Raw genomic sequence first — 26,740 nt, 5'->3', positions numbered from 1 at the left:
GCGTCAAGGTGAAAAGAAAAGGCTAATCTTGGCCATCCACAGGATCATGTCGTCCATCGGGCGTCGAACAACCTGCATGCTGGGCAACTAGTCGTTCGCGATCCTCGTCCGCAATTCGCATCGCTGCACGTTCCTTGCCCTTCACGCTGCATCCACTGCCGCCGCTGCCGCTGCTGGTGCTGCTGGTGCTCTCGACATTGGTGCAGAAAGTGGTCGGTAACACGTGTGCTTGGCTCTGTGCGTTCGAAGCAGCAGCACTTGCGTTGACACCGGCTGGAGACTCGCAGCGACTCTCGCTGGTCGGCATCGCACCTAGTCCGCTTGGCATTTCGTCAATCGCCGTCAATTGGCCAGGCGACGAGACCATCATTGCTCCCAAGACGCCACCGACAGTGCTGGCGTTGCTGCTGCTGCTCGGAGGTAATGCTCCTCCTAGCCCGCCAAGATGGTGCGCAAATCCACCCACACCGAGCGTCGGTCCTGCATAATGCGCGGGAAGACTGCTGGGTGGGAGCGTGAGGGTCAGGCTCCTCCTTGGTTCCTGTAATGCTAGTTCAGCCTGTTGCTTGGGAGAAAGTGGCTCCATGGCCATTGGCGACATGCTGCTGCTGCGCCTCGGCTTGGACGCCAGCGGGTGGACGGCAAACGACACGCCGGATGGTGTGCGTCGGACGCTCGACATGCCACTGTTGCTTTCGCCAGCGACACTGCCGATGCTATTGCTGCGCTGTTGATCGGGCCCATTCATCGATGGACGTGGCGCGCCAGGCGTCGGGACCAGCGGATCAGAGACAAACGTGCTGTCGCGATCCCACGAATCTCCAAGGTGCGAAAGGTCATCGTCCAACATATCCTCCTGCTCCAACTCGGACGGCAACAGGATAGCACGATCAATGGCCACTGGCAATCCTCGATGTCGGCCACGGATCATGACGGCACACACCACCAATTTCGAGAGTGTATGGAAGCGTCCGGACAAGCTGAAGTTGTCAAATGGTGTGCCGAGACTCAGCCCGACCGTGCCGTAGGCCGAGGTGAGCTCAAAGAGGCAGCTGAAGATGGTGAACCACCCGTTTGAGTTCGGATCCAAGATGTCATTGCGCTCGATGATGCAAATAAGCCATAGCGCAAATCCGAGCCACCAAATATCGAACGCCAACTGTCGACGTGCATGCGATGCCAAGAACGAACCCCACACCTTGGGGTTGTCGGACTCTTGCGGAGCTAGACCCGGATCCGCGGGCTCGTCGACGTAGACGCCAAGCGACTTTTCTTCGTAGACGTTGGTGCTGCGCACCGAGAGCGCAAGCGGGAACGCGGACAGGTACATCATGATGACGTACAGGAACTGCACCGCGGGGGCGAGCGCCAGCAAACTGACTACGGTGAAACCTGCGGCGCGCACGGCGATCGACTGGAAGAGACCGTCAAAGATACGGATGCTGAGCGTAATCGACTCGATGACCGGATTACCAATGTCGAGAATCAGGAAGGCAAGCCAATCGACCGAGTTGAAGAGGACAAGGACGAAAAACAGGAACCAGGTCTGACTCGAGGGGAAGAGGTATACAAAGCATCGACGCGGGTGGTCGAGCAAGAAGCGCAATGTCTCGTAGATTCTCGAATTGGATGGCACGCACACCGAGATGGTCCAGATGAAGAAACGCAGGAGAATGGGGAAGCCGGTGTTGCCCGCGAGGATGAGGAAGCCCATGGGGATGAGCAGAAAGTAGGCGTCTTGCATCTGGGTCATGCTCGTGTCGATCAGGGACATGCCCGTGTTCGAATAGGCCGAGATGACTTGGAAGAACCAGAACCAGGTATTGTCGGGTCTGTTGTTGCCTTGTGCTTCAAAGGGCGGGCGATACTTTCGAAAGGCGTTGCTACTGATGTAGGGGGCGACGAGCGTGACCATGCCGAGGTTGACAATGAGCCAGTAGGCAGGCACAAGTTTTGCGAGCAGGTCGAGTGCACGATATTCGACGCCTCCGAGCTCATCGCGCTGGGTTTCGGTGAGGGCGTGAAAGCGCGAGTTGCCGGTGACGGTGGCATCGAAGGAAAGGTAAGGCGCTGCCTTGTTGGCCGTTTCGGTGAGACCACCGCCGGAGCGCACGGATGTAAATGTGGCGGTGCGAGGCATGGTCATGGTTCTTTGAAAGCGCTCCTGAACACCAGGGGCGGCCTTTTTGAGCGCCATGCCGGCAATCTCGAATGGCGTGGGGAAGCCACCAAAGCCACGCTGTTTGGCCGAGGTTTGGGTACGTGCAAGCGGAACGCCGGACCTGCCATTGCTAAGACGACCCGAGACGTAGGAGCGTGAGGTGACGGTACGATTGAAGGTAGTGTTGCGGTGGCGCAAGCCGCCAGTAGGATTGACGCCGTGACCGGTTGTGTAGCTTTGCTCTCGCTGTTGCGCATCGATGGGAGAACGGTAGTTGCTGGGTATGGCGAATTCGACGGTTTGGGCGCGCGGGAACATGTCGTGCTTCTCGTGCGTGGCATATGTGTGAACGAGGCCGGTGTCGGAACCGCGACGGAACTGAGATTGGGGCGGATCTGATACTCGCCTTGCTCTGCCAGGGATTTGATGATCGGGGAAGCGAGCGCGAAGAGGAGGCGAGAGCGGTGGTTGGGTGAAGTGCGTATCGCCTTGGTGTGTGAGAGATGCTTGATCCGAGTCGGTGTCGGCGTCGGGGTCATGGCGATGGTCGCAACGCGGAAGGGAGAAAGTTTGACGAGGTGGCTGAGTTGGATCAGCAGTGGCCTTGTGCTGGGTGAACTCGTCGGAGGGCAAAGAGTGATGAGGAAGCGAAATTCGGATGCTGGGCTGGTGGCTGGGATCGTCGGATGTGACTGAGGCGTGATGGTCTTGTTGGGCGTTGAGGATGCCGACGGCGGCTTGCGCGGGAGGTGGTGTAGTTGAGCGTAGCGAGGCGGGCTCTTGGGTGAGCGAAGCATGCGGATCGTTGGTGAATGGCGTGGTGTTGGCCGAATCGGGGATGGTGTTGGAGGGATCGCCGGCCGAGTTGATGAGAAAGGCAGGGCCGTCGATTCGACGAATCATGTCTGCGCGGAGCGGTTTGCGTTTTGCCTTGCTCTTTTGCTTGTTCTTTTCGAGGCGGCGGAGTTCGATTTGGCTGCTGGAGCTGGTGTCGGTACGGTCGTGCTCTTCGGTGTCGCTGATAGTGGTGACGCTGTCGGAGGATTTGAGACCGACCATGCGCTGGATCTTTGCAATGTTGTGGCGTCGCTCCCTTCGCTCCTGCTCTTCGACGTCGTGCATGCGCTTACGAACCTTTGCGCTTCGACGGACAACGTGATCGAACTTCTTGCGGAAGAAGCTTCTACGGATCCAGATCATGGTGATGCTGACGGCCGAGATGTTGCCGATGCACATGAGGATGAAGAGGATGGCCTGCTGACCTGGGTTGGCGGTGCTGATGTTGAAGGTGACCAAGCCAGTGACGGTCATGGCGGATACGCAGACATAGAGGCCATCGACGAAGCTGATATGCGTTTCGCCGTTGCAAGCGTAGAAGATACAGGCGGCAAGAAGCGGGGTAAAGGTAAAGACGAGGACGTGCACTCGGTAAAAGTTGAGGTTGCTGCCACACCAACGAGAGAGGGAGCGGAGGGTGGTGCGGGCGGCGGTTGGCAGGGAGCGGGGGCTGATATGCTCGAGCATGGCGGAGACGTCTGTCTACTGAGCGGTGTATCGGAAGCGCAAAGGCCAGACGGTCTCGGTAAGTGGTTGGGTGCTGCCGAGGAGGACAGCTTGTAGGGTCATTGAATGCTCAGCATTGTGTGAGTGCTTGAGAGAGCATATGCGCGTGCTGATGCAGCAATCGAGGCATAGGAAGCGAGTCGGAAGACGAGAAGGTGGGATTCGGGATGCGTGCAAAGGATGGATGATAACAGACGCAAGCTGGATGCGAGGCTGAGCAGCTAAGACGAGGGGCCAGCTGCGCCGAAAGGACGGGCGATGGTGCACCGCTGTCTCGACCAGGCCAGGGTGGTTGCGAGAGGCAAGCAGGCGTGCGACAAGCAAATGGCCTGCAGCAGATCGTCGAGAGCTGGACCGAGACTGAGACGATGAGACGAGCGTGCGATTGTGGAATCTTGAAATCGTGCGATCGTTTCGAGATGACGGTGGGCTGCGATTGTCACAGCAAGTTGCAGGGGCAAAGCGATCGTGAGCACAGACACGTACAAACCACCCACACAGACAGTCAGAGAGTGAGTTGTGAGTGACAGACAACTGCGAGCCGTGAGCCTTGCCCAACAATGTCAACATGACAGCCAACAGCCACCGTCAACCTCACACTCGTCAATCACGAATCACGAATCACGAATCACGAATCACGAATAAACCGTCAAAAATCGTAATCATTCACGAATCACGAAGGTGATGAGCGAGAATCGCCCGCGCTGTCACAGCGGGAAAAAAAAGAAAAAAAAAAAAAGAAAAAAGGGATGATCAGATCAAGAATCGTGAATGAACAAGAGTGCCCGAAATACACGATAGCGCCAAATTGAATCACACACACTCGTGACTGAGGGCTGTGTTGCGAATTCGTTACTCAAATTGCACTTTCATTCACGATGGACGGTTGGCGATTGGGTATTCCTCTGAAACCACTTTTCAAGTCACGACTATTCGTGATTGCTTGCACCTCCCCGGTTGGCCGCCACTCTTACGGTCGAATTGACTCTCCTCTGCGCTCCGCCTCGGAGGATGCAAGCTTATCGGCCGTCTCAACTCGACACACAGTTGGTCCAATTCACGCTGTCTCATTTGACGCAAGACAGACACGAGAAGCAGGAGCTTGACCTGTTTGGCTCGAGTCGTCAGATTACCCGTTTGATCAGTTTGGCCCGGCGGCGAAAACAGTCACGAGTCGTGAGTCCTGTAAAGCGCGCCAAAATACGATTCGTGAATCCCAGCTTTGGCTGAGGCTCCGTCACCTTGGCCAACGCCAAGCCATAACAAAACGTGTGAATCGTGAATCACGAATACAGAAACAAAGCCTTTTTGCAGCTCTTTTTTTTTTTTTTTTTTTTTCGACGTCTTCTGTCAATCACGAATCGTGTATCACAGACGCCACGCTCGACAGCAGATCGCCTCGCATCGCATCGCATTCTGTGAGGAAAGCAAGGCAAGATTTCTACCACTGAACTATCAGTGCAATGAATGCATTGACGGCGAATCGAAAAAAGAAAGAGAGAACTGCAGCACCTAGGATTCCCGCGTGGTCCCCCACCGCAGTACTGACTAGGCGACGACATGCTTGACTGCGCAGATCGAACGGGATGCGGTATTTTCATGTCTCTATGGCCGCAGATAGCAACGAGTCGACATCTTGTAAATCATAAATCATCTTGCCAAAGCCTTTCCAGGTTTCAACTCCTACCCTTGGCAATAACGTTATTCACGATTGTCTTGCTGCCATGTGTCGGCCACCTTCCTCCCCCTGTCACTTCTCGGCTTCACAACGAGGGGACTGAACGGGCCTGAGCATCAAATTTCATGAGCAGCAGTCTCCTGTCCAGATGGTATCATAGGCTTCCGTCTTCTGCCCCACACTTCATGTCGCTCACGAGGTTGTCGCTTTTGCCGCACGTTGCTGTCTCTCATAGACTACCGTCACATCTGTCAGTTGGTTGCATAGGAGAACGCCGCCTCTTTGGTATCCCAAAGGCTGCCAGTCATCCCACCTCACTTTGAGACTGCTTCAATATCACTCTTTTCCAGATGTTGCCCTACATTCGTCGCAAAATAGTGACGATTGACGATTGCTGCTCTCGCTCTTGCCGGTGAGTGGGCTTTATCTGTTGCAACAGTCCCAAGTCACAGTCTCTGTTTTGCAATTTCTCAACGCCCATCTAATGAAGATGTTGCCACCGCGCCCCTTAACAATGATCATCTCAGGAGCTTGCTTAGGGCCAAGGTGCTGAATCACAGACCCGTCTTCCTCCCTATCCTCCAAGCGTTCCTTTTCGAGCCAAATCAGGCGTCCTCTCGAGCGCTCGTCTCCTATAGTCATCCCCCGGTGGCTGTGACCCCACATGGTGGTGATTGGCAGTGATTCCTTGAGCTGCTTGGACCTCATGAATGCGACAATCTATAAATCCACTTGACCCTTCGACATGCTTCCCCTTTTGCTCCTCATCCCTCCTCCTCTCTTGTGTTGTGATCACATTCTCTCGCCCTTTCTCCTCTTAACCCCGTTTCTCTTTCGTTTTTTTTATCTTCTCTTCATCAAAATGGTGAGCTCTAAGCTCGCCTTCGCGCTCATGCTCACCGCTGGCGGTGTCATGGGCCGTGTTCCCAACTCTTCTCAACGGCTGGACCGTCTCGTTCGACGTCAGGGCTTTGGCAACGGCGGCGCTGACCCTCTCAACCACCCCGCCGCTCCCGGTCCCGGAGGCTTTGGAAACGGTGGTGCGGATCCTCTCAACCATCCTGCCGCTGCTGGAAGCGTTGTCGTTTCGGCTTCCGCTGCTGGTCAGATGCACTGGTCCACCGATGTTTCAAGCGTGACTGGTGAAGATCTGGTAAAGACGCTTCCATCCGGCTTCTTCCTCGGTTGTGAAGTGGACAACGGCGATCTCAAGGATCCTATCGTCGCCCCACTCGCCAAGTATATGCCCTGGGTCACCCCTGGCAACTCGCTCAAGATGGGTATGATCTACGAAAACGAAAACTCGTGGACCGAACTGCTCAACGGCGTCGCCAAGGCTAACCAGGGCACCAAGCTCAAGTGGAAGTACCACACGCTCATCTGGGGCGCCGAACAGAGCCAAAAGATGATGCAGCAGTCGTTCAGCAAGGAGGCCATGATGAAGACCATCACCGATTTCGTCACCAACAAGATGTGCTCCAAGATCATCAAGGAAGCCGACTTCTGGGGTATCGATGTGCTCAACGAGGTCTTTGACGACAGTGGAAACGGCTTCAAGAAGAACGGCTACTTTGAGGTCATTGGCGAAGAAGGCTACATGGAGGTGCTCAAGCTCGTCAAGAAGCAGTGTCCCGACTACAAGATCATTGTCAACGACTACGGCATGGAGTCGCTCAACGCCAAGTCCGACTTTGCCTTCAAGACGATCAAGAAGTGGCTTGCCCAAGGTGTACCTATCGATGCTGTCGGTCTTCAGTTCCACATCTCGCTCCAAAACACCTACCAGGACATGCTCGCTTCCATCAAGCGCTGGACATCCGAGAAGATCCCGGTCGTGCTTTCTGAAGTTGACATCCCCATCCAATCCTCTGCCGATCTCGAAAAGCAGGCGCAGCAGTACGGTAATCTCGTGCACGCTGCGCTTGAAGGTGGTGCCTTTGGTGTATCCATGTGGGGTCTCGTCGACTCGCACACCTGGTTGACGGGAATGGGCAAGGGTGCCGATCCTCTGCTCTTCGACGCCAAGGGCAAGCCCAAGCCAGCCGCCGCTGCCATTGTCGATGTCTTCAAAAAGTGGGGCAACAAGCCTGTTGGCATCGAGGGCGGCCGCACTACCGATCTTTCTGGGTCTGCCAATGGTGGTTCTTCTGGATCCGCTTCCGCTCCTGGCTCTGACGCTGACTCTGACTCGGGTGCTGATTGCGATCCTGACTCTGGCTCCGACTCCGGCTCGAGATCTGGCTCTGGCACTGGCTCCGGCTCTGGCACTGGCTCTGGCGCTGGCACTGGCACTGGCACTGGCTCGTCCGACTCCGGAGATGATGGCCCCATTGACAAGGGTCCTCCCGACACTGGTGCTGCTGCTGGTGGTGCTACCGGTGCTCCTGGCACTGGCGCCGACACTTCTGGCGCTCCTGGCAACGGTGCTCCCGGTGCTCCCGGTGCTGGTGGCAACGGTGCCCCTGGTGCTCCCGGCAGCGGTGCTTCTGGCACTCCTGGTAACGGTGCCCCTGGTGCTCCTGGTGCCCCTGGTGCTCCTGGTGCTCCTGGTGCTCCTGGTGCTCCTGATGCTCCTGGTAACGGTGCTCCCGGTGCCCCTGGCGCTGCTGGCGGCAACGGCGGAGAATACTGGAAGGGCAAGCACGCTGGATGGCAGGGCAATGTCGGTGCTCCTGGTGGAATGCCGCAGATGCCGATGGACAAGCAGGGCTACGCACCCAAGCACCGACGTGCCATGGCGTACCGTCGACGTCGCTAGACGCACATGTGATCGGCTTGTCGAGACGTTCACGAGCGCATCTTTGCAATTGCACACATGCACTTGCTTTCCCTCATGACTCTGCGTGGTGTGTGATATGATGATTTGTCTATGATGTGATTGTATCAAGATTCGTGATTGAAGATGCGTGAGTCTTGTGAAATATGTGAAGCTTGCAGAAGTCAGATCTTCTTCTTCGTGCTTTGGCGAGACGGTTGGTAGTCGTTCAGCCTGCGAACAACAGGGAAGCAGCCTTTCTGCAAACGAAAGTTGGTCATGCCCTCCTTTTCGCTCACCGCCAGTTGAGTTCCGGCGGTGATTAAGCAGTATGCGCCCCAGCCTGTCAAGAGGTGCCACCAACCGTGACCCTCGAGCAAGATGGCAGCTGGATACCCGATTTTGGACCTCCACAGTCGGAGTTGATAGCAAAAGATGTTGTCGATGTTCCAGATGGCGAACCCAGTGAGGAAGATGGTAGCACCAAACAGGTAGAGAGATTGGATATCGGATTTGTACGACTTTCCGGAGGCCGAGTTGAGTTGCGCGCTGTGACGGAGGAGGTGGATGACGCGCAGGGTGGATACGACTTGGATCGAGGCGTAGGCGACTTGGTGAAAGACGGGATTGCCGTTCCATGCATATACGACGGTAATCCATACCACCAAGACTATCAACGTCGTCGGTAGAAGCAATCTGAACCTTGGATTTCCATAACCCTTGCTCGTCTCGCAAACGCAGTACGTCAACCACGCCGACGTGTAGATCATTGGCAATTCATCCAGCAACTGCGTCCAATACAGCAACGTCCCGTGAAATAGCGCCGACCCGAACCCCACAAGCGCAACGCCCAGGTGGCATATCGAATACCGCAGAGCAAGCCGTTCGCGCCGCGTGACGTGGTAGCCATACAGCGAGAGCCCAATGAAGAACGCGTTGGTCGCCGTATTGATCGGCTCAGCGACGTAACGTGACCAGCGGTACTTTTCCTCGCACCAGACAAGTGTGGATGTGATAGGCCCCCAGTAACCCGTCGCGAGCGGAGCTTCATCTTTGTGCCACGACATGATCGTACACGTAGACGCGAATCGTGATTGTGACTCACGATTCGTGATTCGTGATTCGTGATTCGTGATTGGTAGTCAAGAACAGTCCTACAGCGTATCACAAAGTGCGAAAACACGACACTCGTCACTCCCAACTCACACTTGCTCACTCGTGACTGGGTTGATCAGCTTACACGTTCACGATTCACCGTTTCACATTCGTGATTGCACATTTCACCTTTCACCTTTCACGTCTAACGTTTCACCGGGAGCGGGGAGCGGGGAGCGGCATTTCACGATTCACGATTCACGATTCACGATTCACGATTCACGGTAATTTTTGGACAACCGAGCAAGCGTCGAAGCGTCGGCTTGCCAAAAGCTCAACTGTGATTCGGCTCGGAAGTCGGACGTGTGAGCGAACGTTGAGCTCGGCTGGCGTGGCGTGGCAAAAAGTGTATTTTGGTTTTTGCGGGGTCTCCTCCTCTCACTCGATGCGTGCCATGCCAACGCACAACACACTGGCACACATATACACCGTTCACTACCCTATGACACCACCTTCACAGGCCTCGAGCTCGAACTCAGCGGCGGTCAACGAACGCGAACGCAAGCCCAAGCGCAAACGCGTCTCGCGAGCGTGCGACCAATGCTTTCTGAAAAAAGACCGTTGCGATGGCGTGCAACCGATCTGCACCTTCTGCTCCACGCTCGACCGAACGTGCACATACGACCGACCCGAACGCAAGCGTGGCCCAACTCAAGGTCTCAGGCCGAGGCTTGAAGCAAGAATCGCTAGCCTCGAGACGGTGCTCGGCTTCGTCCTGTCCAAAGTCGACGAGCAAGCATCCAAAACGGACGTGTTGAAAACCGCGAGCGATGACGAGAGGCAGAGGTATAGGAAAGCATGGTGGAGCAGCAGCTTCAGAAGCAATCTCGAACCAGAGTTTGGATTTGACGATGATCTGGTCACCACGCTCCCACTCGTCGACAAGACCGACGACGCCAGATCGTCATCTCTGAAACCAACCGATACCATCGACAAAAGCGAAGCCGACGATTCCGACGTCGATCTAGCCCTACCTCCCACCCATCGGCATCATCTGTCCACCACATCCCCCTCCAACCCCCTAACGATCCACCCACCCGCCACCGCAAACACCACCGGCTTGGACTCAGACACCATCTCCGACTCTGACTCCGACTCGAATCACTTCGCTCTACCCCTGCTATCCTCCGGCGTTGGAGGCAGCTCGCTCAATCGCGGCCTCGTTCCCCGAGGCGCAGATCCCAACGCCGCTCTCGGTGGTTTCGAAATCGAATTCGGCGGCAACCAAACCGACGAAGATTGGGTACGCAGCTTCGTTCCCCCTTCCCAACGCTCAAGGCGTCAGCACACCCCTACTGCCCACAGCACAGTGCTCAAGCACAACCGTTCCCCTTGACTCGCACCTTCCTCATTCCCTGATCTCATTCAAACACCAACACCAACCACAGCCTCGACGATATCGCGCATGTGATGACAACTTGACTGCATGTCCAACCACTAAAGTCGAATCTGCTTTTACACGTCGAATAACACTGGTTCTGGCCTCCTTGCTGTTGCTCGCCTTCACTTTGTACCGGACTCAGAAACGAGCTGCAGAAACGCGATCCATTCGTCCGTCTTGATCTTGTAGCCCTCCTTGTCGTCGTCCGGGAACTCCCTCGTCCTCACCGCCTGGGTATACGCCTGGACAGCTGCGATCCTCAAGGCGCCAATCGAGGTGCCCATGGCCAGGCTGAAGTTTCTCACAAATTTGGGCGCCGGTGGCATCAAATCGCTGCTCGTCGGCAACGGCGCTGAGGCAGCGGCTCGAGCTTGATCGGCGTCGGTGCGGACCGAGAGCTGTGCCAGCACGTGACCCGCGCCGGTCAAATCGCCAATCATATCGTTCATAACCAAGATCTGTCCGTCGGTCTTGCTGCCGGCTCCGATACCAATGGTGGGAATCGAGAGTTTTCGACTGATGTGCTCGCCCACGCGAGTAGGGATGCATTCGAGAACGATGGAGAAGCATCCGGCTTGTTCGAGAGCCAGAGCAGCGTCAAGCATCTCCTTGGCTTGCGCAGCCGTCTTGCCCTGTACGCGATAGCCAGAGGTGGAGCCGACGCGTTGCGGTTGCAAGCCGAGGTGTCCCATGACGGGGATTCCGTGAGAGGTGAGACGCTGGATGAGCGGGATAGTCTCGTAGGAGCCTTCGATCTTGACGCCGTCTACACCTGATTCTTGGATCAATCTGACAACTGCAGCTACGCCCGAGTCGAGAGAGCCAAAGGTGGCGCCGAACGGCACGTCGGCGATGACGAGGGGAGGCTGCGGTAGATCTATGCCGTCAAGAAGGCTTGCTGTTGCCAAGAGGGGTGCATCGAGCCCACGTTTGACGGCTTGACAGTGATGGATCATCGCATCGAGCGACAGCGGCTGCGTTGAAGTGTAGCCCAGAGCCACATTGGCGAGCGAGTCACCGATCAAGCACAGATCCACGTTGGCGGCTCGAACCGAAAGAGCCGAGGGAAAGTCGTGGGCGGTGAGGCAGACAATGGGAATGCTGCCGCTTGGATGGTGCTTGAGCGCTTGAATGTCGGCAATCGTTTTGCTACGAGAAGGTGAAGGGATTGAGGGGGCGGTTTTGGCCTTGCCTTTGACAGGAGGAGGCAGCTTGTCCGACTCGGCACTTCCGACAGCTCCGGCAGGCCAAGAGCTGTGTACATGTGTACAAGTGCTGAATTGGCTGTGGGCTATTGCGGCGGCGGAGCGAAGACGGCGTGATTCAGTGGAATGTGATGCTGACGGTGTGTTCCGAGAAGCACTGGATGTAGTCGAGTAGGAGCATGAAGGAGTGGATATGATGGTGCTTCTGCCAACAAATTGACGCAATTGCTGCCGCGCGAGGCTGCCTGCGATAGACGCCATGGTGGTTGCTGCTCTTCGGTCTAAAGCGTGAGTATCCAGGGAAGAGATCGAATCGGGCGCTGTGGATGGTGGTGGTGATGGTCGAGGATTGGATGTCGGACTTGAGCATGTCTATTTCAAGCATGAGCTGCTGCTGTTTCTGCTGCTTTTGGTAAAGTCGGCGTGCTTGGCCAACTTTTTTTTTTTTGCTGCTGTTGTTGTTTCTCGGCTATCACGCACGGTGCAGTCTGAGGATCTCACGAGAGAAAAGGTGGACCACAGTCGTTGAAGCGTTGGTCCTGTGCTTCTTGCTTAGCGTCATGTTGCTGCGCTTTCTCATTTTCTCCACACTCGGAAGAGTCACAAGAACGGATCACGACGATTCACATAATTAAAAATAACAAAAAGTGAAAAGAGAGAAAAAAGAAAATCACGAATTTTTGTGAAAAGTGAATTATTAATTACTTGTGACTGTAAGAATCTGGCTGCCCGACCGGTTGGAACGGCAAAAGCGTGTGCGCTCTGAGGCCGGAAAGGCCGAATGGCGATGGGCACCTAGCCAATCACGAATATGAAAAGAAAGAGAAACGCAGACCGAAGTGAACACGGATGCCAGCCATTCTTGATTTGTGATTTTCAGCTCGATTCCCTCACAGAGCTCGACGCTGCGCAACCACCGAAATTCGATGCACTGGGAAATGGAACAAGTCTTGCGTGGGACCAGGACGAGCCAGGGACCGCGAGCCAGATGGGATGGCACGTTGCGCCCACGGAGCCAGTCGTGAGAGATGAAGCACAACGCTCTCTACAGTTCTGCGCTGCCTTGTCGATGTGCCGCTTGAAAGTGGGATGAAGAAAACGTCGTAACTTTGTCGGTCCGTCAAGGTGATTGATGACTTTTCGTGATCAAGAGAGTTGTGCAAGCTCAAGCTCAACTCGCGCCCACAAGAGAACCTGTCAGACGAGCCCAAGTCAATATCGTTCAGAATTTGGCTCGATGTCAAGGGTATGCATGGACCTGGGCTGATCGCCCTATCAATCACCGAATGGCAGCAGTGCGTGCTAAATGCCAAGATGAACCACCAACCACCGACTTTGTAGCTCTGCGAGAGTCACATCTTGAATCCATTAACAATCACCAATCGTGAATTGACAGAGAAATCGTGAATGGAGGGGACGGACAGTCGGGTTCGCTTGGAACAGTGGGCGTAAAATGGACTATAACCATGCGTCCCGACACCCCGCTCTGTTGCCCCACTCGTGACTGCGATATTCTGTGGTCCATGTGCTTCTCACCAGTTGAATAATTCTCCTACTGTAAGTTGTCTGTTCCTCGTCTGTCTCGCCTGCTGGGCGCTCAGCAAGTCACGAGTCTGTGCGTCGCTCAGCTGCGCAGATTCCGACATTATTGGCTCGTGGGGAACCGAGAAAGACGCGCCCCCAAAAAACCCACAACTGCGAACGGCAGATGCAGCGGCGGTTGGATGCCACATCCGAAGCGGAAAATGGTGATTCACTCGGATTCTTAGTCCGATGCCTTTGTGATTCATTCATTCATTCCACACTCACACACTCGTCACTCTGTGAATGGGCACAACCTCGTCTTGAGCCACACTGTCGTGTCAGTACCATCTCGCCATATCGATCACCCAACGGTTTACTCATCCATAATCATTCCACCGCGACGAGGCAACTCGACTTCGTCCTGTGCGTGTTTTGGGGTTGCTCGCTGCTGCTTGCATCCAATTGATCGACAAGCACGGGTACAACATACTCGCTCTTCTTCGGTCGCGGCTGCTTCTAAGCCTATCGCTGCATCGTGTCTTTGGGTCGGCTTGACATCGGAAACGTAGTGCGCTCGACTGCTTTTCATTGGATTGGTCGCCTTGAGCGCGGTCTGCGTGCGCATCGCCAAGCATGGTCGACTCGACGGCGGTCGACTACCTTCATTCGCCCGGCTACCGAGCCAACTTGACACCTTCGCAGACACTTGCACTCTTCAAGCTTTGGCGTCGCTTCCTCCGACTATGTGAGATTACATCGCATTCTTCCGACTCGATCGGCGCCGCCACCGACGTACAGCCGCCTCCGCCCGCGTCGCGCAGTTCATTCGATTCACTTAGGCGCAATCTCGGTCGAAAAGCACGTGCAACTGCTTCCGAACCCAATTCGCACCACACGTCTGCCTCCACTTCTCATGAGAACCTTCAGCCAGCCGATCGCCTCGATGCCAATGCGATCCCCAAAGATGACAAGCTCAAAGAACATCTGCGCCATCTCGAGGAGAGCAAAGACATGCAGGCCTTTCTGCTCCAGCACGGCGGCGCTGCTTTGCGGCGCGAATTCTGGGCCATCGTCAAGGGCGAACATCCGGACGCCTACATGCTTCGTTGCCTGCGTGCGCGCAAGTGGGACGTCAACCGTGCTCTTGCCATCATTGGTTCCACTTGTGCCTTCCGTGTTCAGTACAACATCTCGCGCATCATGAAGGAAGCGGAGCTCGGTCTGATCAAGACACGCGGTGGCTACAACATTATGAACAATGGAATCTCATACGTGCGAGGCGCAACAGCCGCCGGAGAGCCGGTCTATTTCATCGAAGTGGGCTCGCACTACTCGTCCAACCAGACCGCCGAAGAGCTCAAACGTGGCGTCATTTTGCTCCAAGAAAGCTTGCAGATGCTCATGCCCCCGCCTGTCGAGCGCAAAGTCGTGATTTTCAACCTCAGCAATTTTGGTATTCGCAACATGGACTGGAGCGTAGTTCTCTTCATGGCCAAGACCATGGAGTCCTTTTACCCAGAGACTCTGGCTCGGGTGTATGTGCACGGTGCGCCTTGGATCTTCAAACCCATCTGGAGCATCCTTCGTCCGCTGCTCGATCCCGTGGTCAGGGACAAAGTTCACCTCACATGGAAGGTTGAGGAATTGCAGGACCACGTGCCCGCAGAGCATCTTCCCAAGCACACCATGAACGGCAAGCTCGACTGGTCCTTCTCCTACCCCATGCCGAGCGAAGACGAGAACGACATCCAAAATGACACGGCCACCGCCGAAGAGCTGGAGACAGCGTATCGCAACGCATGCATCGAGTTCGAGTATGCCACGCGTGCGCTCGCACGTGCCTACGGAGATGCTGCGCTCGCCGACGCCAAAGGCAACGGCATCCGGCCCAAGTTCGGTCGCGCCCACAAGGACGCAGCAACGCTGGTCGAGCGCTGGGGGGATGACGACGACGACTGGGAGCCCGAAGGCGTCGCAAGTCTTCGAGCCAATCGCGACATTCTCGCCACAAAGGTGCGCGTTGCTTGGCTCAAACTCAAACCGTACGTGGTGGGTACGCTCAGGTACGATCGACTGGGCGTCTTGGACAAGGAGGGCGTTATCAGGTGGACTTATGACACTGTAGACGGCAAGCACGAGGAGCAGGTGCTCGGTGAGGGTACATCATTGTCGGTGCTGGAGCGCAACCTTGCCGAGTTGGACGCGATCACCTCATCGGCGAACAGCAACGGCGCTGGCCTCATTGTGGCCAAGACGCATGCTTCACGGTCTAGACTGGATGAACAAGGCGCCAGACGATCGTCACCACGCCATAACGGCGGCGGATCGTACACCAATGCAAGCCATGGCATCGCCAGCAGAACGCAACCACCACCACCACCAACCGCCTCGACCGCCATCGCCAGTTCCACCCTCCACGACCTCGTATCCAACGTCGAAGCAGAGGGCCGACCGAGCTCCGTTGGGCTGACCTCGGTCTCGAAAAGAAACAGCGCCACGGACAGCGCATACCACGAGGTGATCCCAATCCACCCGAGTCAGCTCCACAAGATGGCCAAGGCGCGCGATGCCGATGCCGAGGTAGCCGAAATCGACCAGCTGTAGTCTGCTGTCCGAATCGCAGGCGCTGAGGAACCTGTTCGCTTTGCCCTTCCATTTGGCGTTTCCTGCGCAGCGTATGTTTCATTGGATTGTATCAAGTTGCATTCGTGATTGACAATCTTAAATTCACGGTTTCGCACGTCGGCGTATTAATAAAACAGTGAGTGCGCTAACTGCCAACAAGGTGTGGTTTGCCCCCACGCCCTCGTGCCTCCACAGCCTGGCTGTTGAGCATAATGTGTATCTTTATTCCTTTTTTCGACCGTCTGCATTATGCGGCATCGCTTTACGTGATGCTGAATTTTCCGCTATGTCGTCTCGACGCTTTCTCTCGTTGATACGCTATGTCTGGCACTATAAAATCAAATGATACGTCATGTTGATTCGTTGATTACGCGATGAGCAAGCTAGCGTTTCTGAGTGACTGGCACGTGCGAGGTCCCTCGTATGAGAGGACATTCAGGCGTGACAGTGACTGAGTTGCTCCAACCGTTGCTGGGCTAGATCGCTTTGTCTTCGTCATCACCGTCATTGCTGTGCATTTGTAATGTATATAACCTCAACGTTCGCCTTTGCAATGTCAGAGTATCACGTTCCAGCAATGCCGCCCCCGCAGAAACGAGCTAGGCAGACGATTTCGATTGCCTTGAAGAAGCTGATCGTTGAATCGGTGGTCAGCAAAGGGCATTCGAAAGCGGACGTTGCCAAGATGTACAAGCTCTCGTTCTCAACGGTATCCACGATAATCAAGAAGTTCGAGCACGATGGGCAACTCTCTTCGTCAAATCGACGAGGACCCAAACCACGCCATCGTAAGCTAGCGGACAAGGATGTCGATACCATGCTGGATTACATAGCCAAGCATCCTGCAGCAAACATTGATGAGATACGCGAGCATCTCCGCGAGCAGGGTTTACCTCAAATATCAGCAACAACAACTCAGCGTGCAATCAAGGATAGATGCCACTGTTCGCTCAAACGGCTGCACATTGACCACGACGGACATCAGGACGAGCAGACGATTGCCGATCGGCAGCGCTGGATTCATGGGCTTGAGAGCCTCGCGCTACGGGGCCTCAGTCTAAACAACGCGGTCTTCTTCCGACGAAGCAGGATTCAATCTGGTTCTCTCACGGTCAGTTGGGCGTGCTCGAGTAGGAGAACGGGAGGTACAACGAGGTAGATCAGCCGATCGCAAGACGAACATGTCTCTTCTTGTTGCAGTTGGCCGCGAAGGCCTGATTGGAGCCTACACACATGTTGGCGCCTTCACATCGCAATTGCTCATCGACTTTCTCGAGAGCTCGGTGATTCCAGAGCTGCGTTCGGGACCGCCGAGGATCTTTATCATGGATAATGCACGCAGTCATTATGCTCCGGAAGTTGTGTCGATAATCCAGTCAGCAGGCCACACGATCTATTTCCTCCCGCCATATACGCCATGGTTCAACATCGCCGAGCAGGTCTTTGCAAAGGTCAAGCCGATCGTCAGCCGCGAGGATCTGCGAATTCACACCACTCTCGAAGCCGTCACCTACCACACGCTTTCTACATTGACTGCAGAGGACTGCGAGCGTTGGCTTAGCGAGACTCAGCACTGGATCACTGTAGCAAAGCACGGACCCATCAACCATCACGTACAGAATCTGCATAACGTCAAACACGAGCCTTGATGTAAACAGTTGAACACGTAAAATGCGTAGCTTCACTCGTTACTCGTTTCTGCCCGACCTCGCCAAACTATGAAAAAAGGTGAAATAAAGGCTTTCTGGAGTTGATCTACGATTTTTTCGTTTTGCACTCCATCGTCTGATTCGTGAGTGTTGCGCGCTCTCATACTTCCTGGAACTACACACACAATAAGTTCTACATTGACTCTGCCCGGTAAGCGTCGGCTGTGTCAACTGGAAGCGACAAGATTCGGTGTTTCTCAAAGGTGAGCGTTGGAGTTGGAGTGGTAGGACGACGCAGTTGGTCCAGCGGGGTCGGAGGGAACTGTGCTATTGCTAGTCGTTACACGGGCGTTCGAGGTGTCTCGCGGCGGTTCGTGCATGGCACCGACCGACGAACGGATTTTGCACGATTGATCAAGATCATCTTGCACGCATCACGCAGCGTCGAGGCTACACTTGCTGGGTGGACAGTGAAAATGACCTCATCCGCATCCGCATCAGCATCCGCATCGGCATCGGCAACGTCTCGAACGTCCAAGGCGGTAGTTTCGCCGATTCCTCCGCCTGCGGCGACGGTGAAATTGAGCGCATCGGATGGACCGTTGGTTTGGATCGACTGCGAGATGACGGGTCTGTCGGTGGAAAATGGTGATCGCCTGCTCGAAATCGCATGTATCATCACCGATGGTCAACTCAACCCAATCGACAGTGGAGTAAGCTACGTCATCTCTACTCCGCAATCCGTGCTCGATGGAATGAACCATTGGTGTGTCAACCAACACGCGCTCTCCGGTCTCACCGCAGAATGCCTGGATGCCAATCGCTCCTACCCGCACGCCAGCGTCCGAACTGCCATCCTGGCTTACGTCCGCGATAGAATCCCCACACCCAACACCGCCTGCCTAGCGGGTAACACTGTGCACGCCGACAAAGCCTTCCTCCACGCCGAAATGCCCGAACTCATCCATCACCTCCATTACAGAATCGTCGATGTATCCAGTATCAAGGAACTCGTAAAGCGCTGGTATGGCGACAACAAGCTTTGGAACCCTTCCGAACCTCCCAAACACATGCCAAATCATAGAGCGCTCAACGATATCAACGCCAGCATCCAAGAGTTAAAGTGGTACAGGAGCGAGGTCTTTCAACAGCCCTAAAAGCGTCTTTCGATCCAAATCACTATTCACTCACTCTCACACACCTCAATCGCGTCTCCGCGTTCAGTCTCACAGCTTTTCGACTTGCATATTTTAGCTTCGCCGTTGATCCAGACGAGCATCGCTCCTTTCGATTGTGCACCGTCATCACCACCGACCCTATATTACCCTATCGCTCTAATCCTGACAGCAAAGGATCTGCGCCCTAGACCGAATTGAGCAATGCCTCCCTAGCGCGCTTCTGGTTGGCCTTGAGCGTCTCATTCTCCTGCTCCAAATGTCGGATCCGCGTATCGCGCTCCTCGACCGCTGTTCGAAGCTTTTCAATCTGAGCTCGGAGGTCGGCTACGTCTTTCGAGGTGGAAACGCCGTTGCTGGCGGCAGAATCAGCTGGCGTGGTCAACTTGGGCTCCGAGGTAGGAGCGGGTTGTGTGGCCGGAGTTGCTGCGGCTGCAGTTGGCGTCGGAGAAGGTTTGGTGGGCGAAGCAGAGCGTACTGGGGTAGGGACGGCGGCCGGTGCAGGCGCGGGCGCGGGCGCGGACGCGGGCACTGGCGTCGGTGCGGCAGCTGACTTGGTAGGACTTGCTGTCCGTGCTGGAGTCGCCGATACCGCTGCCGTGCAAGAAGCAACGCTACCGCCACTACTGACGCCTTTGCCGGTCTCCAAACTGATCATGTTCCTCGCCGCCCTTTTAGCCTCAAAGAACTCCTTGGCCGTCAGCGAAGGCTCAGCACTGGGCGCAGGTGGGAAAATGTCCGACTGAAACCCTTCCGCTTTCCTAGGAACGCAGAATGAAACCGGCTGAATCGTGGTACCCGTGATCTTGTACGCCTTGGCAATTTCGTTCTCATCCGTGTTCAAGAATCTCCTGCCAACAAACGTGAGTCCACGCTGCGGCTCGCTCGACTTGGACTCGGTGAGGTAATGCAGCTCGTCGTTCTCCAACTCGTAGTAACGAATGTTGCCGTCACCTTTGCCGGCCAAGAAGACAATGTTGTTGTCGCTCCAGAAAGGCATGATGATACCGCTCGATGTGTCGAGCGTGACCTGTTTAAGTGGGCCGCTGGCGAGATTGTTAGTGTCCCACAGGAATAATTGTCGGTCCGACATTTTCGAGAAACCAGTGGTGATGGCACGGTCCTTGTCACCGCACCAAATCACACGCGCACCTTTGATGCCGCCGTGCGAGTCGGCCACTTGCACCGGGTTTTCGCCTTGACGTGGATCAAAAGTGCGGATCTTGCGGTCGCGTGAGGTGGCAATGAGCGTGGTACCGGTCCAGTCCCAGTCGAGCGATTGGATGGTGTCGGTGAATCCACGCAAGCTGATGCTAGGCGAGGAAGCGGCGGTGGAAGCGTTGGAAACGTCAAAGAGCTTGATAACGTGATCACCGGTGGCAGCGGCGAGCACGTTGGAAGCAGTGGGATGCCAAACTACCTGGCCGATCTTCCTACCTCCCCCGGAAACGCGTGCGATGGGTTCAAAGTCCTTGACACCACCGTTGCGTTCTCGCTCCTTGTCAGACCACTCGAGCTGGTCGAAGTTGGCATCATCGATCTTCCAGAGACCGATGGTGCCATCGTCGGAAGCAGAGGCGACAAAGTTGTCTTGGAAAGGACTGAAAGCGGTGTCTAGCACAGTGGCAGTGTGACCTCGGCAAAGCGGGTAGATGTCTGGAAGCTTTCCTGGGCGATTGACGGGAAGGACGGCAAACGCACCGCCACCGGAAGCGTTCCAGTTGATCGAGATGTACTTGCCGTTGGCAGCGACCAGGTTCGTATCCCAGGCATTGTTGGAGACCTTGACGTTTTCGTAGCAAGCTTCCTTCTTGGCGACGTTCGGATAGACGTGACGATACTTGGAGGGGCGTACGAAGCGACTCATTCTGGGAAGGGATGCTCTCAACAAAGAGAGATAGAATCAAGCAGAAAGATGAAGGGAGGGAAAGAGCGAGTAAGGACGAACCGGACGGAAGGTGGGATGTTGAAAAGAAGAAGAAAGGGAACCCCAAATCACGAAACAGTGTCGAGTGCTCGGTTGTGCTTGGCACAGAACAGCCGCCGCACATGGCGTGGGACACCACACTCCAACTCGCACTCACTAGTCACTCGCTAAAATCACGCTAAGTTATGTGTCGTCGGTGCAGCGTACTCGGATAATCACAATAATCAGAGAATAATCGTGAATCACAATCCGCTGATCCGTGCGTGCGGTGCATCGGCTAGGCACAATTCGTGATTCACGATTTACGATTTCGCTTCACGTTAACGTGTACGCTCGGTGAGTCAATGTGTCGATTTGGCTGGTGTAACATGAATATAAATTGTTGTGCCTACGTCCACACGCCAAATTCATGATATTTTGTGAATCGTTAATCGTGAAAATCGAGAATCACGAATCACGAATCGTGAATGCTTCTGCTGTTTCTGTGCGCGAGTCGGTCTGTCAGCCTGGCAACTCACGACCTTGGCACAAAAGTGTTGCTTTTCAAGGCACAAGTCAGTCACGAGTCTCGTGTCGCGTTGAGAGCGGAATACGGAGTCGAGAAGAATTACAAAGAGCCCAGCAAGCTCAGCTTTTGTTTTCCCCCTCTGAACGTCTTGCTCGCCACCATAGTTGCGTACTCCTGGCCACTCTACCATCGCTCGTACGTCCAAAATGTCGAGTACAACACAATGGGAAAACATCTACCATGGTCTCGACACCACGCCGGGCAAACTCAGAATGTCGCAAGGCGGTCTCGGTTGGAAACCCTCGGTAGGTGAAGGTAGCACGATAACCATTCCCGCTGATCAGATGGCTTCGTTCCAGTGGATCCGCGTTGCAAGAAACTACCAACTTGCAATCTATCTCAACAAGGACCGAGACGCTCCTTCTTCAGCACAGACCAACCCTCGTCGCACCAACTTTGATGGCTTTGTCCGCGATGACTTTGATCGTCTCTCCTCGCACATTCGACAATACTTTAACAAACCGCTCGAAGCAAAAGAGGTCTCGACAAGAGGTTGGAATTGGGGCCAGGCCAAGATTAGCAATCACGATGTACAGTTCTTGGTGCGAGACAAGCTGGCATTCGAACTGCCCCTTTCGCATCTCGCCAACAGCAACATTGCAAAGACAGAGGTATCCATGGAGTTTCTCAACCCCGAACAGCAGCAGCCTGGTGCCAACACCGGTACATCCGACGTCAACGGCACCAAATCAAGGCGCAGCAAGGGCGATCAGCTGGTCGAGATGCGTCTCTACGTTCCCGGTCAAGCCATCAAGGACGATGGCAGCGACGCCGCCAGTGCTCAAGATGATGACGTTAACAACGAAGAGACGGCTGCAGAGGCATTCCACGAGGCACTCAAGTCCAAAGCCGACATCGGTCAAGTCGCCGGCGACTCGATCGTCGTCTTCAAAGAGGTGCTTGTGCTCACTCCACGTGGCCGTTATGACATTGATGTGTTCAGCACCTTTATTCGTCTGCGCGGCAAGACATACGACTACAAGATCCTGTATAGCTCGATGAACAAGCTCTTCCTCCTACCCAAAGCCGACGAGATTCATGTTATGCTTGTCATCGGTCTCGACCCGCCCATTCGTCAAGGTCAGACCCGCTACCCTTACCTCGTCCTTCAGTTCCCACGCGAGGAAGAGATGGATGCAGAGCTCAACCTGGACGAGCAGACGATTCAGGAAAAGTACGACGGCAAGCTCAAGAAGCGTTACGAAGAACCCACTTTCCGCATCGTCACCAACATCTTCAAGGTGCTCTCAGGTCAAAAGGTGGCGACGCCTACCGACTTTGAATCCTCGTCCGGCCAGACCAGCATCAAGTGCAACGTCAAGGCAGCTGACGGCAACCTCTATCCGCTCGAAAAGTCACTCCTCTGGGTGTCCAAGCAGCCCGTATATGTGCCATATTCAGAGATCCACCAAGCCATCCTCTCCCGTGTCGGTGGTGCAGTTGCCTCGTCGAAAACGTTCGACCTGCGCGTCGCTACCAAAAGCGGCACCGAGCACACATTCCAATCCATCTCGCGCGAGGAGCTCGACCGTCTCAAGGCTTGGCTCGCTGACCGCAAGGTGAGGATCAAGAACGAGATGGCCGAAGAGACCGGTGGCTTGGCGGCAGCCGCCGCTGCTGGCTTGCTCAGTGACGACGATGATGAAGAGATGGGTGCTGCAGGCGGTGCTGACGAGGACGAGGACAGCGAGGAAGATGCCGATTTTGCTGCCGATTCCGACTCGGACGGTGGTTCACCATCCGAGGCGAGTTCCGATGAGGGTGAGGGCGGTGGCTATGATGACGAAGGAGATGAGAGGCCGAAAAAGAAAAGGAAGGATTAGATGTACAATCATTTACTCTAATCTAGTCAGTTGTTGCTCACACAAGCGCACGCACAAAACGCCAAAGCGATCGGCTTCTTGGTTCTTTTCGTTGCTTGCATTCTTCTGTGATCAATTCTGAGTCTGCGTCGCCGTCTTCCAACACTGTCTTACCCCTTGAACCCACTCTTGATCGCTCAGCAAACGTTGCACTCTATGCTGCAACCAATCGACGTTGCCCCAGAAGCCGCCGCTCCAGCCAGCCAAGAATCTCACCCAGCTCACCAAAGCCAGCTCCCAATCCCGCATCAACTGTTCGAATTCGTACTTGGCGCCGTTCGGAAGTTTGTCTACCAAGCATCCGTGGTACATTTTGAGCAGCTTTTCCTCTCCATCTTGATCATCTAGGTATCGGCCGGGTATAGAGGTGGTCAAGAATTTGGCTAGATCTTGAACGCCCAAGCCTACACCGACGTATTGGAAATCGTACATGGCCATATGACGCGTGTCGGTGGAAAAGGCCATGTTGGCCGCTTTGACATCGCCGTGGATCAGACTCAACCTGGATCGATCTGCGGGGTTGTTGAGACACCAGTCTACGCTGATCGGTAGATCGGATTCGGCGTGGAGGCCAAGTTGACCCCAGGGGTCGGTGTGCGGATCGATGGATTCGAGTTCGTGTTGGCGCGTAGCTAGGTAGTGATAGCCTCCTTGTTGCCAAAGACCTGTACCGCGCCAGTTTTGCTCGCACGCTTGCGATGGTGGTGGACAGAATCCATCGGTGGAGACGGATGTGATGTCCCAAGAGCTTGCGTGGAAGTGAGCGAGCCATTCGAGACTTTTCCTCACCTGCGCATCGTTGAGTGTGCCTCGCCGCTCCGTCAGTACAGGAAAACGCAGCGAAATATCTTCCAGAATCAACGTCTGACCCTGATGTCCCGTCGCATCGTTCGAAGCTGATGAAGCGATCAATTTTGGTACACTGCATTCTTCTGACGATACGGTTTCAGTAAAGTATCGGTAGAAGTTTGCCTCGACGCGGTAGCTAAGCATCTTTCGAGCGTGCCCCTCGTCATACCCTTCACCGGAACTGGGTGGCGGTTGAATGGTCTTCACTATATAGGTACCATGTAACTTATTTGTGGAAGGAGATCCAGACGAGGCGGCGCATTGCTCCACCTGAATGCGAAAGATGTGACCGTAGCCAGCCCAGAGCTCGGCGAGGTGGACGGCTCTCCTGATGCATGTTCCTTCAGGCAGAATGGGAGCTAAGAGGAACTTGAGTTGATCCTGACGCATTGCAGAGCTTGGCGCCTCGGGCGGATGAGCCCGAATTCACTCAACAAGGAGGAGCTACGCACACGGCAACTGCTGATGACCAGGATCGACGAGTGGCTTCAGCGATTCGTGGAGCCATCAAAAGGCGGTGTCTGCGAACAGAAAGTACAAAGGGTCCATGAGAATCGAGAATCTGGCAATCACGCATGCAACCGCGGCAAACACTCGTGACTCGTGACTGACAGGCTAAATAAACACGCACGACGAAAGCGTCACGCGCGAGTCATGAGCCGTCGTAAGTCGTGAGTTCATCACGGTTTGTGGTTCGTGGTTCACGGTTCAGTCACGAGTGCTCACACAAGCGAGGTTCAACTGTAGCTCTAACATCTGTCGACCCACGTGAGCTTCACGCGTGATGACCTACAGGTTCCCAGGCGCGCCACGAGAACGTGATACTGCAAGCACGAACCAGCACGACGATTCGTGATTGTTTATTTGACATGGAAACAACAGTCACATCTGTACAGTAGAGCAGCAGCATCGAGGTCCTCGTCCCACCTCAAGAAGATCGCGGCCAGGTACATGAACTGGAGAGGGGCAAGAACAGAGACGCTCGCTGCCATTCGTGCGAAAAGAATGTTTGCACAAACAAAGGTGAGAAAGTTAGGGTTAATGTTCTAAACGGTGAGAGATCAAATTCAATCACGAATCACGTATACAGTCACGAGTGTGAGTATTGGGTAGAACGTTGATCAACCGCCGTCTGAGATTTAAACAGAAAATCGAGGCAGCAGCACGCGACACTTGTGACTGTGCAAAAGGTTTCGCATGACATGACGCTTTCAAGGCTGCTGTGTCAAAGTCTATTCGACTTGCAAGTTGCGTCGCCTGTTTGAGCATCATAGCGTTGCAACGTTGCAGTATTTGTGATTACAGCGTTGCAGCGTTCCAGGGTCCACTTGCCTGTTCTCCTTTTGCTCTACTGAGCCAACCGAGGGCGTTCGTAAGGATAGAATCTACTCGTTCGCTCTTGGCTTTGCTCAAAAGTGGCTGTTCGAATAAAAAGACTCTGGATCAGGCCTCGACCTTTACTTTCTTCATCCTCTCCTCTCGATAACCTCAAGACACTCCCTCTTCGCCCGACCAGCTTACCTTGGACATCTAGCACCGACAGCTCTGAACCAGCTCCTTTCTGCACCAGCAATCTCGACACTTTGTTCACCAGCATCGTCATCACCATCTTCAAGTATGTTCCACGCATCCAACACTCGTCTCAACGCCGCCGGTCTTGCACCCGAGCACTCAAAACTGCTTCCAGAGCGACAGCCCGAGGAAGACGAAGCTAACCTCCTTGACTCTCTTCGACAAGTAAGTCACGCTGCCCGCTCGATCGTCCCGATCAGCTCAAGCAGACCTTGAATCCGTTCTGACTTTTTGTCTTTTTTTGAATCGTACAGCTCTACGCATCTGACACACCTAGCGATGAATGCTTCTCCATCTTTGCCAACGAGGCCATCCTCACTCTCCCTACGGGTGATGTAGTTGTCGGTCCCAACAACATCAGGTCCAAATTCGCCGAGGTGCTCGCACCTTTTACTCGGCGTAGCCTACGCCAGCGTCTGCTCGTCACCCCCGAGTCGCTGCCCCATCGTACCATTGTGCTCGATCACATGCTCAGCCTCTCATCCGACAACGGTGCAACGGTCAAGAATGTCCATTCGCTTGTCGTCATCAAGCGCAAAGCGCAGGACGGCAAAGTCTCGGCTCTTACCGAGGAGGAAGGTCATCGAAAGGCAACAGCACCACTCGCAGCCAGGGCAGCCGCCGCCAACAGCTTCTACTCGCCCACAGACGCACAGTTGAGTCCCGTCACGTCCAAACTCAACCTGGCCAAGAAAAAGCACCACATGAAGGCCAAGCCTACGGCATTGTTTGCCAACAGGTCCGGATTGAGACAGGCCATCATCCCTGGCTCACCCGCCCCGAGTACTGGTAGCAACGCCGATATGGAGTTCTAAGAGAACTGCCCGCTTCCCGTTACGCTTCTGTCGACTACTATGCTACTCCAGTCTCTCTCGTTTGCATCCTCTTCTGGTGTCTGTACTGTACATAGTCTGAGCCTCCGTCCTTTGCATTCTCGCGCGCATGTGGTACTCGCTAACTTAGCTGCTGCTACTGCTTATGCTGCTGCAACCCATTTCATCTCACAGATGCGTCTCCCTGTGCATTCGTTCGCCATCTACGCATGTGGCTCCCGATGCTGAGAATTCTTCCCAACCCCCCCCCCCCCCCCC

At 54.9% G+C, this 26,740-nt stretch overlaps 11 protein-coding genes and 1 non-coding gene across 12 annotated transcripts; 6 read left to right on the top strand and 6 right to left on the bottom strand.

Annotated features, from left to right (window-relative positions):
* Positions 1-22: 22 nt before the first annotated feature.
* UMAG_04423 (uncharacterized protein) lies at positions 23-3,685 on the bottom strand (the record flags this gene model as incomplete). The annotated part of the gene is made up of 1 exon (XM_011392814.1): positions 23-3,685. The coding sequence occupies one exon, from the start codon at positions 3,683-3,685 to the stop codon at positions 23-25; it is 3,663 nt and encodes a 1,220-aa protein (XP_011391116.1).
* A 1,539-nt stretch (positions 3,686-5,224) lies between these two features.
* Positions 5,225-5,339, bottom strand: UMAG_16225. The gene has a single exon (XR_897739.1). It is a non-coding gene; the product is annotated as a 5S ribosomal RNA (ribosomal RNA).
* A 925-nt stretch (positions 5,340-6,264) lies between these two features.
* Positions 6,265-8,160, top strand: UMAG_04422 (uncharacterized protein; the record flags this gene model as incomplete). Its single annotated transcript, XM_011392813.1, has 1 exon — positions 6,265-8,160. The coding sequence occupies one exon, from the start codon at positions 6,265-6,267 to the stop codon at positions 8,158-8,160; it is 1,896 nt and encodes a 631-aa protein (XP_011391115.1).
* A 182-nt stretch (positions 8,161-8,342) lies between these two features.
* Positions 8,343-9,224, bottom strand: UMAG_10522 (uncharacterized protein; the record flags this gene model as incomplete). Its single annotated transcript, XM_011392860.1, has 1 exon — positions 8,343-9,224. The coding sequence occupies one exon, from the start codon at positions 9,222-9,224 to the stop codon at positions 8,343-8,345; it is 882 nt and encodes a 293-aa protein (XP_011391162.1).
* A 473-nt stretch (positions 9,225-9,697) lies between these two features.
* On the top strand, positions 9,698-10,648 carry UMAG_04421 (uncharacterized protein; the record flags this gene model as incomplete). The annotated part of the gene is made up of 1 exon (XM_011392812.1): positions 9,698-10,648. The coding sequence occupies one exon, from the start codon at positions 9,698-9,700 to the stop codon at positions 10,646-10,648; it is 951 nt and encodes a 316-aa protein (XP_011391114.1).
* Positions 10,649-10,815: 167 nt separating this feature from the next.
* Positions 10,816-12,159, bottom strand: UMAG_04420 (3-methyl-2-oxobutanoate hydroxymethyltransferase; the record flags this gene model as incomplete). Its single annotated transcript, XM_011392811.1, has 1 exon — positions 10,816-12,159. The coding sequence occupies one exon, from the start codon at positions 12,157-12,159 to the stop codon at positions 10,816-10,818; it is 1,344 nt and encodes a 447-aa protein (XP_011391113.1).
* Positions 12,160-14,055: 1,896 nt separating this feature from the next.
* Positions 14,056-16,026, top strand: UMAG_04419 (uncharacterized protein; the record flags this gene model as incomplete). Its single annotated transcript, XM_011392810.1, has 1 exon — positions 14,056-16,026. One exon carries the CDS (start codon positions 14,056-14,058, stop codon positions 16,024-16,026), a length of 1,971 nt encoding a protein of 656 aa, XP_011391112.1.
* A 2,146-nt stretch (positions 16,027-18,172) lies between these two features.
* On the top strand, positions 18,173-18,853 carry UMAG_10520 (uncharacterized protein; the record flags this gene model as incomplete). Its single annotated transcript, XM_011392859.1, has 1 exon — positions 18,173-18,853. The coding sequence occupies one exon, from the start codon at positions 18,173-18,175 to the stop codon at positions 18,851-18,853; it is 681 nt and encodes a 226-aa protein (XP_011391161.1).
* A 205-nt stretch (positions 18,854-19,058) lies between these two features.
* UMAG_04417 (putative coronin) lies at positions 19,059-20,738 on the bottom strand (the record flags this gene model as incomplete). The annotated part of the gene is made up of 1 exon (XM_011392809.1): positions 19,059-20,738. The coding sequence occupies one exon, from the start codon at positions 20,736-20,738 to the stop codon at positions 19,059-19,061; it is 1,680 nt and encodes a 559-aa protein (XP_011391111.1).
* Positions 20,739-21,512: 774 nt separating this feature from the next.
* UMAG_04416 (putative protein that binds to DNA polymerase I) lies at positions 21,513-23,189 on the top strand (the record flags this gene model as incomplete). Its single annotated transcript, XM_011392808.1, has 1 exon — positions 21,513-23,189. The coding sequence occupies one exon, from the start codon at positions 21,513-21,515 to the stop codon at positions 23,187-23,189; it is 1,677 nt and encodes a 558-aa protein (XP_011391110.1).
* A 111-nt stretch (positions 23,190-23,300) lies between these two features.
* On the bottom strand, positions 23,301-24,467 carry UMAG_04415 (uncharacterized protein; the record flags this gene model as incomplete). The annotated part of the gene is made up of 1 exon (XM_011392807.1): positions 23,301-24,467. One exon carries the CDS (start codon positions 24,465-24,467, stop codon positions 23,301-23,303), a length of 1,167 nt encoding a protein of 388 aa, XP_011391109.1.
* A 1,227-nt stretch (positions 24,468-25,694) lies between these two features.
* Positions 25,695-26,464, top strand: UMAG_04414 (uncharacterized protein; the record flags this gene model as incomplete). Its single annotated transcript, XM_011392806.1, has 2 exons — positions 25,695-25,814; positions 25,904-26,464. 2 exons carry the CDS (start codon positions 25,695-25,697, stop codon positions 26,462-26,464), a joined length of 681 nt encoding a protein of 226 aa, XP_011391108.1.
* Positions 26,465-26,740: the final 276 nt, after the last annotated feature.

This window comes from Mycosarcoma maydis, chromosome 14 (genome assembly GCF_000328475.2).
Source record: "Mycosarcoma maydis chromosome 14, whole genome shotgun sequence".
NCBI lineage: Eukaryota > Fungi > Basidiomycota > Ustilaginomycetes > Ustilaginales > Mycosarcoma > Mycosarcoma maydis.
The sequence above is the reverse complement of the archived record's forward strand: the minus strand, read 5'-3'. Positions and strand labels throughout refer to the sequence as shown.